Source organism: Diadema antillarum, unplaced genomic scaffold (genome assembly GCF_040938485.1).
Source record: "Diadema antillarum isolate AM-2024a unplaced genomic scaffold, OU_Dant_1.0 seq00000597_RagTag, whole genome shotgun sequence".
NCBI lineage: Eukaryota > Metazoa > Echinodermata > Echinoidea > Diadematoida > Diadematidae > Diadema > Diadema antillarum.
In genome coordinates, this window is record NW_027271528.1 from 87206 (window position 1) to 101845 (window position 14640).

At 38.5% G+C, this 14640-nt stretch overlaps 1 protein-coding gene across 1 annotated transcript in view; it reads left to right on the forward strand.

The window, feature by feature from the left end:
- LOC139735741 (uncharacterized) overlaps positions 1 to 14640 on the forward strand; it is a 38471-nt gene continuing 23831 nt past the window's right edge. Inside the window, exons 1-4 of the mRNA XM_071646490.1 lie at positions 1 to 83; positions 9387 to 9513; positions 12734 to 12978; positions 13913 to 14161. Coding sequence (XP_071502591.1) covers positions 9411 to 9513; positions 12734 to 12978; positions 13913 to 14161 — 597 coding nt within the window. The 5' untranslated portion in view covers positions 1 to 83; positions 9387 to 9410. The remainder of the gene's footprint in view (positions 84 to 9386; positions 9514 to 12733; positions 12979 to 13912; positions 14162 to 14640) is intronic.

Below are 14640 nucleotides of genomic sequence, written 5' to 3' on the forward strand. Positions count from 1 at the left end.
GTTTGCAGACAGAATACTACTGATTCTGTGAAAGAGATTATATTCTTCATGCTGAAAAGCTGAGCCGTGGTCAAGCAGATTATGTAAGTTTAGAGTTTGATATTTAAATAACGGGAACATGTGTGTTGCATAACATGTAATTGCATGAACTGTGTTTGCCGGCTTTCGTTCGATATATTAGTCCCACATGTTACTTATTTTGTAAGTGATGTAACCGCGGTCATGACGTACACTACTAGGTGGGATCAGCTGGCCGGCAGTATTTAGTGCAATACAATGTAGTGTGTGTGGGTGGACACGAGCTCGTCGAAGCCGTATTTCTCAGACACATCAAACAGATCCTACATATGCAGCTCATCGTTTCCCTCTCGACTCTGTAAACATGCCTCTCGAAACGTTAAAACGGAAAATGATGAAGAAGCAGCAGCAACTATTATCACAATCCGACTCAGAGTCATGTGGCGACTGCTTAACTTGTCTTTGAAAAGTAAATTAGTGTGGCTGTGGTTTCGGCTCACAAATGAGAAACTAAAAAAGTGTGAACATGGAGAACATTGCTAATGTTGTATGTAGAAGTAGTTTTAAAAGAACAGTATTTTTTACTTCTAATTGTAGTTAATGTTATTCTTAAATCTTTAATGTTATTAGTGCAGACCGTATGACCGTATTAAACGAACTTGTTAATTCAATTGTTTGTGTTACAATAGCGTCAATACAACATTACAAGGTACTAACCGCACCAGCGACCCCAACACATTGTCTGCCGACAAGTTACAGCTGCAGTGCCCCATGCCGGGGTTAACAAGATACATGTAGGCCCAAGGCCTAGTTTAAGATAAAATCAGGAAAGACAATGAGATTTGTTTGCTGTGAGTGTGACTGTGAGTGCTAATTTTGTAATTTTGTAATTGCCTTGGTACATTTTGTATTCTAATGCTGATTATTTCCCTCAGGACTCAGTCATATCTAATTCAGTTTGATCAATGATGGCTGTTTTTTTTCCCTGCCGTCATTAAGGCCAAGTAAAAAAAGAAACCAGTTTCTCGTCCTCGCGCGCATCGATTTTGGCCGCCGCGTCGATTTTTTTACTATTTACTATTTTCAAAATGGCGCTGAAAATACCAAGAAATTCATAATTCTCGTCTCAGCCCGCTCCCCGCCCGCATCGATTTTCAGTTGCCGCATCGACTTTTTTGATATTTTACTATTTTTTCGGTCGCCGAAAAAAAAAAATCGACAATTCACCTACCAATCGTGATGTCTCATTTCTAATTACGCCTTGCGTCCTCTACTTTATAGCTGTAGTACAGCTGTAGCTTCTGTAGTGCGTATGTAATAACGCATGCATTTCACACTGCGAGCTCGGAAAGAAGGAATGACCCACATAGCAGTTGAACTGTAATTGGATGGGCGCGGGCGGGCGCGGCCTGGGCTGTGATGTACAGCGCACTCGGTACGTCGTGGTGTAGACAGGACGTTGAGCACCTTCTGTACATTTTTCTCGTGCTGTTGCCCGCTTCATGTGCTGCTAGATTGATTGCGCAATGTAACCACATACTAGTCATAGAGGAGACCAGCCAGCCAGCATAGCATGCGCGCGTTCTGGAGCTGGAAAAAAAAAATCGTGGAGTGCAGTGATGGAGAGAACCGATCTCAAGCGCACGTGTGCACAGCGAACGGCTTTAATACCAGGGCCCCGTTTTATCAAAAGATAAAATCAATTTTAATTTTCCTTACTACACAGTCTGCCATAGACTTACAGTTGAAATCGACTTCATAATCAATTCTAACTCTTCATAAAACGGGGCCCAGAGCTGCCAACCTTTGGAAGCACAAATTAGTACTCAGCAGCTCCAAAATTCGTATTTTTCCACCAGAATTCGTATTTTTTCAATCTCCCTCTTTTTGCTATTTTGAATTAAACTCGTCGACTTATGAGGCCTACAGGCTCTAAACATAACGTTATGACACATGCCGAAGCATCGAGCTGGTCACCAGCACGATAAAGATGCCAAACTACGCAATGTTCAGCGTTGATTGATTGCTTTCTCGCAATGAATGTGTACAAGTGCAAGTATGTACCTCCAAAAACTTGCTGGGATGATTATGGAAGCTTCCACTATCTAGCAGGGGACGTGGAACGCTTTCATCTTCTCAAGAGAGCTTCTTTGTGAGCGGATGCGATACCGGTACTCTGTTCCGTGTTTCCAATTATCGTTTACTATGAAAACATAATCACGCGTTGTTTTCAGGCTTTTTTCATTTTATTGGATTTTAAACATCAGTCTTTTCCGAAGTATTCCAATTCCTTTTCCCCTGACTGGAATCGGAAAGTCTGCTATAACGATGATCGCAAAATGCCGCGCTGTGTGTGGAAGCGCCGATGTGCAAACACGTGGCTTCACTTTCAAGTTTAAAGGAATGCGCCATGTGCTCCTGCCTATAATAGTCCATGGGCCAAGACCCGAAAAATGGGTTGTTGGTACCATTTGAGGTGGCACAACCTTTTTGGTGTCATTTTGTTTGTCGGGCATAGATATACTTATCAAGCTATGATAGCATTTCCAAATGAGTAGCTTAGTCATAATAAATGAATTTTTAACCAATTTGGTCTCGTATTTATATCCCTATACTTCTGAATCGAAACTAAACCGATATACAAAGAAGAGCACTGCCTTCTGTATGTCCACAGGTGTTCTGTTGTAAACGCGGTGCGCTTAGTCTTTATTCAAGGCAGCGAAGGGAATATCCAAAGGGTTATGATGTCCACAGCTGTCACGCGGTGCGCTTAGTTCTTTATCTAGACCAATGTACCGTTATCATATCTAAAGTTCCTCATAAAAGGGATTATCTATACTGTTTTTATACCACCCTATCAACAAATACATCAGTTTTAAACAAAAATCACTCTGTTCATTTACAATGTTATTTATTATAATGTATTGTAGTGTACCGGTACATTGTTTTTGCATTATCTTTCATTGTTGGAGGGAAATAAAGCGACATTGGCGTGGTATCAGCGTTTTCACCGTAGCGTTTTCACCGAAAAATGATAAATAATTGAAAGATACGGTAAAAATCACGAGGAATTGCTTTTGTTGTTGTTGTTGTTCTTAGATAAAAGCATATACACTGTATCATACGCTTTGGACATTCCCTTCGCCGTCTAGAATAAAGACTAAGCGCTGTGGACATCATAACCTTTGGATATTCCCTTCGCTGCCTTGTATAAAGACTAAGCGCACCGCGTTTACAACAGAACACCTGTGAACATACCACAGAGCTGCATTTTACAGCTCTATGGAACATACAGAAGACAGTGCTCTTCTTTGTATGGCGGTTAGTTTCGATTCAGAAGTATAGGGATATAACAACGAGACCAAATTGGTTAAAAATTCATTTACTATGACTAAGCTACTCATTTGGAAATGCTATCATAGCTTGATAAGCATATCTATGCCCGACAAACAAAATGACACCAAAAAGGTGTTGCCACCTCAGATGGTACCAATATCTGGCCTGGCCCATGGACTATAAGAGGTTACTGCAAGTTCGATGAATCGAATGCGCCGTAGCTGAGCTGAGCTGAATGGCTTAAGTACGGTAAACATGCAGTTTACGTTCGATACGAAGAAATCATTACGTCTTTCACGAGGGAAAAACACACAAAACAAACAAACAAACAATATACACCCACAAACGAATGTTGATAGCCAAAACTTTGAAAAGTAATAAGCAGTTTTGATGAGCGTGAACTGAAATTGTCATTACACGTTGAGTTTTGCTGTTTATATCACTGCTGCTTCTTGGTAGCACTGTAATGATGGCCATGGAAGAAATGAAGGGAGAATGTGACTTACCTGCGCAGGTACATGTTTTACTACATTTATGTAGTTTTGGTATACAATCATTCATCATCCAAATGATGAGTGATTATCAAATGTCTTTTTAGAACATGAAGAAACATCTTTAAATGTTTAATGCTATAATGCCATATCAGTATCATTTTGACATCCATCTGCAATTGTACAAGCCAGTTTGCAGTTGAATGTGCTACAATTGTACTGTGAAGAACTATACATACCAGCTGTGTGGACTCAAAAAGTCACAAACACAAATGATAAATAAAGCAGTGTTTTGAATATCATGGAATTAATTTCAGTCGTACATTTGTTGAAAGACATGTTTTATACCTGTTTCAATTAATAGCACAATACATCAGAATTGCAAGTACACTGGTATCAGAAATGCCAGCATTAAGATGGTCATTTTCCCTTGACATCTGTAGTGGAAAGAAAAAGCAAATGTATTTCTGCATGCATGAAGTTTCGTTTCAAGTATGGTAGGCCTACATATATCTATTTGTTTGAAAATGCACAGAGTGCAGGCAAGACATACACTTGGGACCTGGTCTCTCATAACACAGCTACCAGAGTGATATTTCATTTCATAAATTGGATATAGAAAATAGTAAACCCCTCTCTCGTTACCTTTCTCAGAATTACCGGACGAGAAACACATATTACTTACATTTTGACAATCCTCGAAAAAATAGTAAGATATCAAATAGTAAAGACCTCCCTCATCGCCTTGCTCAAAAAACCCGGACGAGAAACTGCTTTCTTTTTTTACTTGGCCTAAGCATTTTTAACTAAATGTAATGAAAATATGTGTAATGATTTTGAATCTCACCTGGTGAACATTATAATTTTCAGGTTGGCATACATTACAATTGTTGATATGTCAATGTGCCACATTTACTTATATTGTCACAAGATGTAAGTCGTGAGACTTGCCTATCATGCAGATTATGGGAACGTAAGGCATTATGCAAGTCACAATTCCTTGCTTTGTGCTTTGTCGAATTATTGAAGTATTGTCTTCTCTCAGGCCTGGCCGTGTAGAATATACGGTAGCTGTGATATCAAAAGAAGAGGAAGGCAGGGCATTACAAAACATTTTTGCCCACATTGTCTGAATGGTCACAAGGTTTGTTAGTTTTCCTTTTCCATCTGACAAGATGGCTGGAAGCCATATTCAGCTTATTCAAAGAGCTCAAAGGCTTGACATCATTACACGTCATAGACAGAACTGCAGCCCCCTCTCATTTCTGTCAGCACCTGTTGTGTATCTTAGAGTTTTGAAAATTTATCAAAATCTGTGTGCAAGTAACAAAATGGTGGAAATGGTTACTAGATATCTCATGTTTATGGGATTTTCGTTTTATTTTGTCAACATTTTCCCACTAGTTTTTCTTCTCCACTCCCTGTCTGTTTATGTGCAGCATATTGTGTCGTCATTCTTTGTACTAATTGTGAAATAGTGCAAAGCAGTCTTATGAGTCCTTTTTTCCGGGGGGGTGGCTTTAAGTGTATTTTCACAGAGCGTCCTCTCTTTATAGTAATGGGGTTCGCTTTAGTATGCTATTGAGAGTGGTACAAAGTTTAAGTACATAGCCGATACTGCCAGTGAAGTAGGGTCAATGCACTATCAGGTATTTGTTTCAACAAAATGTCCACATGAATTATGTGTACAAGTGTGTGTGTGTGTGTGTGTGTGTGTGTGAGGGAGAGAGAGTACAGTAATACACTGTACATAATGTATATAATATTGCTATAAACAAGTACAAGTGTATGTGTTTGTGTGTGTTTCATGTGAATGTGTAAGCATGTGTATTTGAGTGTAAGTTTGAAATGAGTGCGTGAGTGCATGCATGTGCACACGTACATGTACAATTTTTGTTTTATGACTGAATTGACAGGATAATGTGCAAAGATGTTTGTTCAGAAAACCTTCACGCAGACAATGTCCACATACAGTGGACTTTGATAAGAAGCACACACAGATTAGCTGACCTGATGATGTCATCAACTCAGCTCTTCCATTGATTTGAGCTAAAAATGCATCAGTGCATTCATGTCTTTGGATGTTATTTCAGTAACTACCGGTACTAACCCTTTTCCTTTGAAAAATTAGAATTGGTAGGTACAATATGTAAAAGCCTGTTGTAATAAAAAAAAAAAAGTAAAATCTTCAACTCCTGTAAAAGTGGAAATTTTCGCGGTGTTGAAATTTTCGCGCATTTTGTGCAACCAGAAACTAGCGCGAAAATAAAAGCACGCAAATATTTTTGCATGCCATATGTTCCAGTGGTTGATGTGTTGATTCCGCAAAATTAAAATCACGCTAAAATCTTCTCACCCGGCCAAGCGCGAAAAATTAGTCGCGCAAAAATATCCACTTTTACAGTATCTTGTTTTGGGTGTGCTTTGAATGAAATTACTGTCATTTACTATTTCTTTGAACTCTTAACAGTATTTGTAGCTGAGTTAAATGTGGTGTAGAATTGTATTCAAAACCCTTTATGTGCCAATGGGCATTTAGCCTAACTTGTCATTTTTTTTTCATCGGCATTTTGTAATGTGCCCAAAATTAACCTAATTTTACAGTTAGCACTTCAACCCACTCCTGAAAGTATAGTAATTCCATGCAGGGCTGCCAATACTGGAAACTAGTTGAGAGTGAGACTCCCATAGGCCAATGCTATAATTTAGGAGTCAAAATGAGTGAGATCAATAGAAATGCATGCAAATGAAATAAAGTTTAAGAGTGAGAAAGGACCAAAATGCGTGAGTCCCACGCTCAATGCTTGAGAGTTGGCAGCCCTGGTAATGTGCCACAGTCAAACAAGAAGGCCATAGTTACACAGTAGGGATTAGGTGGATTATGTAATCTCTATTTATAGACAGTTTGTTTGCAGACATCTGTTTCAATCAGTGAAGAAAGTACTGAGAGTGTGTGACATACCATTTGGCTAACAAAGCACAGTAAGGGTTAGAGATGTTGTAACTTCAAATGTGTTACATCCTGTTATGTTGTTGTTTTTTAACAATGGATGAAATAGATTCTTGTAAAGGAAGGAATTTTGAGTGATTATGTATGTTCAATGAACAATGATGTGTACAGTAGTAGTACTTATCCTGTAGTTATTGCAAGTCCTTCATGTTCTACTAGCAGTCTTTTTTGAGTAGTCACTGTCTACTGTAAGTTTCATCCTTTCATAATTCAAGTGCTTGAATCTAGCATGCAAGCATTACCATTGATGAATCAACAATAGAGTCTAGCATTCACTTGAAAGCGAAGCATTTAATTTGTTTAATGAGGTATAGAGATGCACTTGCTGACTTTAATGTCCCCACAAGGGGAGTTCCTGTATTCTGTCAATTTTGTTTTGCTTCTAAAGAGGGACCCGACACCCACAAAAATAAAGAAAAAAACACACACATTTTATCGCCATTAAAATGTCCACTGCCTCCTTGCTCGCTTCCGGCTCTCTTTCTCATGTCAACATCCATCCTTATTCTGTCTGTTTAATCACTTATTGTACCATGGTGCATGGTAAAGGTACCATGTATGGGTCTTGAAGAATTGGTGAAAGCTATGGTACCAGTTTCTTCCCCTCTGTGTGCAGCAAGTGAACACACATAGCACAAGTTGTTGTAACTGTAAAATGTGTGACATTCTTATCATCTTAGTATATCTGTATCTTGAAGGATTTGTTGTTGTTGTTGTTGCAATGATTATCATCTTGTCATTGCTCAAATGGTACCTCTGAATTTTAGTGCTTTTTATCTTTTCTTCAAAATCAACTCTAAAGTAGACCTGGTTAAATCAATAAAATCTGCACTAGGTGAAAAATGTATTTTAAAAATGTATCACTTTGAGGGAGAAAGGTGATATTTACTCTTAAATGTGCACTAATAGCAGAATTTGTTTATACAGTCAAGATTCTGCAGATGAAACAAATAATTATGTGTGAACAAAGAGGGGCTCATATGAAAAAAAAAAATCATTCTTCGTAATGGAATTCTGGGAATGAATAGTAAAGAATGTGAAAGAAATAAAATCGGTAGAAATGGGGCGTCTCGATGTAGTGGATTGATTAAAACTAGCAACTAGGGTATGTTTGCCTGGAATTAACACTATGTTGAAGAAGGAATCTGTCCATTAACCCATGAATAATCAGCTGCAAAGGCTGTAACCCAGGACATCAAGAATCTTGGGAGGTTTATATTCATTCTTTTAAGGCCCCGTCACACTACAGCGAATGTCCAACGAATTTCCAATAAATTTGAAAATTTGAAGATATGTTCACATCTGTTGGTAATACTAGAATAGTTTGTAACATGCTTGGTGTTCTTTGTATTCATCAGCTATTTGTCGGGATTTGCAGAAATATGCTGGAGCTGATTTTTTTATTAAACATGTCCAAAATCTCCAGCGTATCTCTGCGAATCCCTACGAATAGTTAATGAATTCAAAGAACGTAAGACATGCAAACTGTCTTCACATTTTCGAATTCGTTGGGCTTTCGCTTGGCATTCGTTGGGCATTCGCTGTAGTGTGACGGGCCCTTATAGATGTTGTGTGAAAGGTTCTCTGTCAATTGGTCAATTACTGCCACAATTTGGTTGCTGGTTGAGCAGTCACACAAGCTTGGATTCAGCAAATCCAAAGATCAAATGAAAAGTGGAAGTTGTTGAGTGATTGATAGAAAGTAGAAATTATGGTGGATGTCTCTGACCCTTAAAACTTTTACGACTAAAAACAATGACTTGACAACATGAAAGAATTCATTGTGGCTTTTTGATGTACTCATACTTCTTCCTCTTTTTTCTCTCCTTTTGTATTTATGATGCTTCAATTAATCTTCCATTGATGTTGTTATTCTAGAGGGGCCCACATTCTACAAGCTCTGTCTTTTTAGTTGGTCTCTCCATTTTTTCACACTTTAAGCAAAGTTATACATGTACTTTATTTCGATCTCTTCTGTTTTTTTTTAAATTATAATGTATATTACTATAAGGTCCTCCTCAATTGTTTTACATTCTTTTCGATACATAAGGTTCTGTTTACCTTATTCTCTGTTGTCAAAAGAAGTGTAACTTATGTTTTGTCGAAAAATGAAATAAACTTTGAATTGAATTGAATTGAATAAGAATAGAGTAGTTAAATGATGACTCATGAAACTTTCCATTGTGTGTTAGAAGATGGAGAGATTTTTATGTGGTATTAGTTTGGATGAAGGAGGATGAATCTGGTACTTTTGTGGTGTTTTTGACTGCACGGAATCACAATATATGATCGCGACGTGAAATTTCTGCAAATGGGAGCCAATGGCCTTTTTCGCAGCATAAAATTTTGCGAGTTGTCTCCAACATTCAATGCATAATACAAAGTATAGTATAGACAAGATCTTTAGCGTGCATTTTAATTTGGCGAATCTTGGCTCTCGCGAAATTTGCGAAATTAAAGTGCACATGAACATTCCTTGTTTTACAGTCTACAGTATTACATATGTTGTATGTCTTTTGTATCTTTACCAGAGATTATCACGACACGACAGCGGCATGGCGAAGGTCCGCTATTCTATGCCATTCTGGCGCTTCAGCACTCTCATGCGCTTTTTCCTGCTCATCGACGGGACAACATGCCTGGTACTCTGGCTTACAGGTGAGTGAGTGGAAACTCTGTGGCAAAGGAGATGTTGAACCGATAGTGAACTGAATAATGGTGACATTATCATAATCATTCCTAAATAAATGAATGTTCCTCATCGCAACATTAAAGTAACCCCAAGCTAATGTTTAAAGCAAGAACCCAGTCGGTCTTCGGGTGTGGAAAAGAAATGGAGTAGTTTCAAATATTCATAAGGAGTGTACTATCTCATTTCAGCCTTTGCTAAATCAAATGTTCCTGGTGAAATTTATCCTAAGGTAATCTACGGCAATTGAAAACTGAATCCTATAGTGGTCTTGTTGGACCCTATCTGTTCAAATGTGCAGTAGTTCAATTCCTTTCCATCTTCACATGAGAGCTTTTAAGTTCAGGAAATGCACTTGATTTTACAGATGGCTAATAAATGTCTCCCGTATATAAAATGGTAAGAAATGTATAATGTCACAGCTCTCATTTCATTGTAAGGTGAGATATATTTGTTGTAGTATGACTGGAAGACCTTCTATTTAATTAAAAGAAAATCTGAAAGGAATATCTTTCTTTTCACACTGCAAAACCAAAATGCAGAATGTTGGAAAAAAATTGACATACAATCTGTGTTGTCTTGATGGCGATTTTGATGTCTAGCAGAAATGTGGTAGAAGAGTAGAAGGCTGACGAAAGAGAGCCGTGAACTTTAAGCTCATTACCCGATGCAATCCACAAAAGGTCTTGCACATCAGTGCTGTTAGTTTGTGCAATGTATGTTTAATCATTTCATGGTCTGTGTGGTGGTGCACGTGTTTGTCATGCACATCAGCTCTAGCTATACCGGCGCAAGGTGTGTTTGCCGAAGAGAGCTTTTTGTGTACCTGCTGTCTGTACAACGTACAGTTTCTGCACAGCAATGGTGTCCCCTTTTGGTGTAGTTTTGCCCATCAAGGCATAATTTGCATTAATCTGTTTTATCAATGTTAATAGTGAGTGTGAGATATATGCAAGCTAATATACAATCTGCCTGTCAAGCTACTGTATACGCTGAATCTTTCGTGAGGTTTTTATTTTAGTGAATTTCACAAGTTGGGTGCTATTTGTGAATTTAAAGGCATGCAAAAATATTAACTCTGCTCCCAACATGAATGTAAAATGCACTCATACATTTCTCAGTTCAGTAATGTGCTCCACAATCGTGAATTTAACCACTCGCGAAATTGTCGGAAAGTCCTGATTTGCGAAAAATTAGACATGCTAAATGTGTGGCGTATACAGTAAAACACAGGTTTGTAAAAGCTGGTTTACAAGGAAATATACTTTCAGAAAGATCCTCCTGATTGGAAAAACAACAACAACAACAAAACAAGCAAAATCTATTGACATGAAGTAATGTGACATAAAGTTCGCATGTTTTGCTTTTACTTGTTAAAGTAGAGATCGGTGGATTTAATGTAATATCTGCTGTTTACATTGTGAAATGACCTGGAAGAGTATGTTCAGTCAATGGGTTTGTGAGGGCCATTAAAATCATAATCAGAACCGTAAAGATTTGGAGGGGTTGGGTTCTACGAGCACTCATTGAGTACATAATAACTACATGGTATACTTAAGGCTTCAGTTATATCGAACATAAGATAATATTTCCCTATGGATTATTTATGCCACTTGAATGAGTTCATGTTTACCTGTTGCAATAGAGAGAGAGTAGACTTATCTAATCACATGAATTATCCATTTTGACTAGAGTCCCTTTTCACCTTCTACAAGTACCGGACTTTGATACCGTCCCAAAGTTCCTATATAAAGATTGGATTATGCAGAATAGATTCAAATTGTTCAGCTTGATAGTAGTTATCATGTATATTTACATGTTTAAGTAGGATTATCTGGTGACATATATTATGAACCAGTTCCTTCATACAGTACTAGCTCCAAAAGCAACTCAAAATCTAATCTGAAATATATAAAGACAGCCTGCTCATGGTATCAAGTTCCTATTAATCAGTAGGTGCATTCACAATAATGGTGAAATACTGCAGTATTTCATACAGTAATTCCTTCTGTGAATGCAACACCACAAAATACACCATGAAATACATTGCAAAATACTGTGGTATTTCGGGTGGTTACTTAAACTTCGTATGACATACGGTTGTGAGATTTGAGTGGGAACTGAATCATACATGCACCCGATGATATGTTTCATTTCTTGTGTTTATACCCAACACGCTTTCAGGCTTCTCCCTGTAAGAGATACACATGTGTGGTGCTAAAATCGTTAATGAGAATGGTACTAATATAATTACCATCATGGTATTCTGCCCATTAACCAGTACCATATGGGAACCTGGTGGCCTGTGTATTAACCCGTTCCTTCCGCAATTCTCTGAGTGCCTTTAATGCCCCCAAACGAGATTCTTTTCGCCCGTGGACAGAGAGGCACACAGGTTGGTAATCCAGCTGTGTGAAGGCAGTCAAACGGTTCATTGTGTCCCCCTTTCTACGGTCAACTACATGTGCCCGTGAACAATGGAAATATCGATCGGGTGCGAGGTATGAATAGAGCTTGCGCTGATGAGCTCTCAGAATCTTTTGTTCTACACAAAACCAGGTACCTTAATGAGGTGACTGGGGTCAGCGAACCCGCATTTTCTAACTGGTCTCAGCCTTGATCATTATGTACATGTTCATACGAGTTTACAGCAGAACAAGCAAAAAACTAAATCAGGAAAAGGTACATAATACTGTAAATCCCCCCTTTTTTAAACAGCAGGAGAACAAATCCTGATAGAATAAACTCTGATCTTTTTATCAAACCCACTTTTCTGAGCATTTTAACACAAAGAAACATGAATTTAGGCCACTGAAGCAGGCACCCTTGTCTTCATTTTGGGAACCTGGTAAACCAGGTTCCCGTATATCAGTTGCCCCCACGGGAACCTGGTAAACCAGGTTCCCGTAAAGAACGGGTTAAGTCTATGGAGATTTCAGAATTCAGTATGGAACGGGTTAAAGTGATGCCAACAAATTACTGTATAGTTTATAATACTACAGTAATTTCAATGAGAATGCACTTAGCACTACAGAACAGAATGAAAATGGAGTGTAGTTTTACATTCCTAGTGAATTAAAGTGATGACTGTTGAATGGGATGAATCACATGTAGAGTGCCAAAATGAATGAAGAATCAAAGACCATGTCTATCACAACTGTTTGACATCCCGACTGGTCGAAATGGCAGGAGGACACACTGCCTACCTGGAGTCCGAGGTGGTGCACTGGACGATCCTGGGGTCAGCCTTTGAGCTGGCCTGTCTGTCCCTGGTCCGGATGTTGCTCCTCTTCTACGCCTTCACCCAGATGGAGGACTACGCCCTGGCCATGCTTGAGCAACCCTTCAATGCCTCGCTGACCGCCTGGAAGCGCTGGACGCACATCTTTACCATCGTCTTCAGTCTTCTTGGTTTGGCCTATTCTGCCACCAAGGTCAGCAGCCACAATTTGTGCCAGTCAGATCTTTTATTTTTCACTCCATTTCACTTCTTTTCCTTGTATTTCTGTTCATTTGTTTTTATGTTGTTTACTTTCATTTTGTTTCAATTTACCTCACTTCATTTCATTTCATATTTCATTTCAGTTCAGTTCACATCACTTCATTTCATTTCATTGTGTTTTCTTTTTTATTTCAATTAATTGCTTTTTCAATTTCATTTTCATTTCAATCCATTTTCATATTGCATTTCATTTAAACACTATTTCATTCAATTTTTTTTTTTGTCATTTCATTTCATCTTCACAGTTCTAAAATAGAGAAACACCAATATGCTGATGCCACACAGCCGAATACACAAGTTGAACATAGAAATATAAATCATGCAAAACAGGAAAAAGAAATGAGGGATAAACATGGGATGTGTGAGAAGATCTTGATGTCTGATAAGCCTGTTTCTCCCATTTTCTCAACAATCTCCCCAGATGTTTTTTTTTTCGCCTGAATTCCCTGTTTGCTTGTTATTCCATCTTTATTTTCAATTTGTGAGATCAAACACCCCTGATACTGTAAATCATTTATCTGAATATTGTTTTAGAGACTTTAGTATGTTTCCAAGGAACACACCTGTTTGCCTACAGAGGATGCCAGTGAAAAGAGTTGTTTCATGTAGCTCCAACCAACCATAGCGTTTATATAACAGAAATGAAAATTAACCATGCATGTCATTTTGTACCAAAATATACATTTAGTATGTTATGGTATGAATGCATATAGTAATCTGAATCTAAACATCCAATCAAACCAAATGTCAAATCTGCAAATTAGCAACATATATAATGTTTAAAAGGACTTGTGTTATAGCTAGGGAGTTTTTTGACAGGTCAAAGTCATTAAAGGGACCATACCTGATCTTGTTGCTGTTTGCAGGGAGGGCTTGTACTCAATGCCATCCTGAACTTTACGGACTACACGCCGATGCACATCACCTACAACGTGCTGGTCATCGCATCCGTCGTCTTCACGCTGGTCGAGCTCATTGCCTCGCTGGCCGCGCCCCACTTCATGCGCCGCCTCCAGCTCATCCGCATCGAGCACCAGATCGACGAGGAGGAGGAAAAGGAGAAGGCGCCCAAACCGAAGGCCGACCTGGCCCGTGTGCTTGCCCTCGCCAAACCGGTAGGCAGAAAAGAGATTAGGCTTCTGGCCTCACGTTGCAGTGCAAAACAAATTGTGGCAGACAAAGTCTTGATGCGAGTCTAAGCCAATATCTTTTCTCGTCCTTGTCCTTGCCCTTGACCTATTCACCAATGTCAATCATTGTCACAAAAAAAGTTTCAAAAATTAAACGAACACTAACATGAACACTGCAGCACCCTGATTAGCACACGACATCCTGGGATTATTGCTACAAGTAAAAATTGACAATGCAATTGTTATTAAGCTGTTGAACACAAGAGCTGTATTCTGAATCTAAAATTTAGTTGGTCTCTTCCATCATTTCTGTCAATAAAAAAACAAATGTTGCTCATAATGACAGTGTATTCATACATCCAGTAGTTTTGCTTTTGTGATGGTAAAGTGGGCCACCCATTTTCTGGTATGAATTATATGTGGTTGGAATAACAATTGGACACACAGAATATTTGCCCTTCATG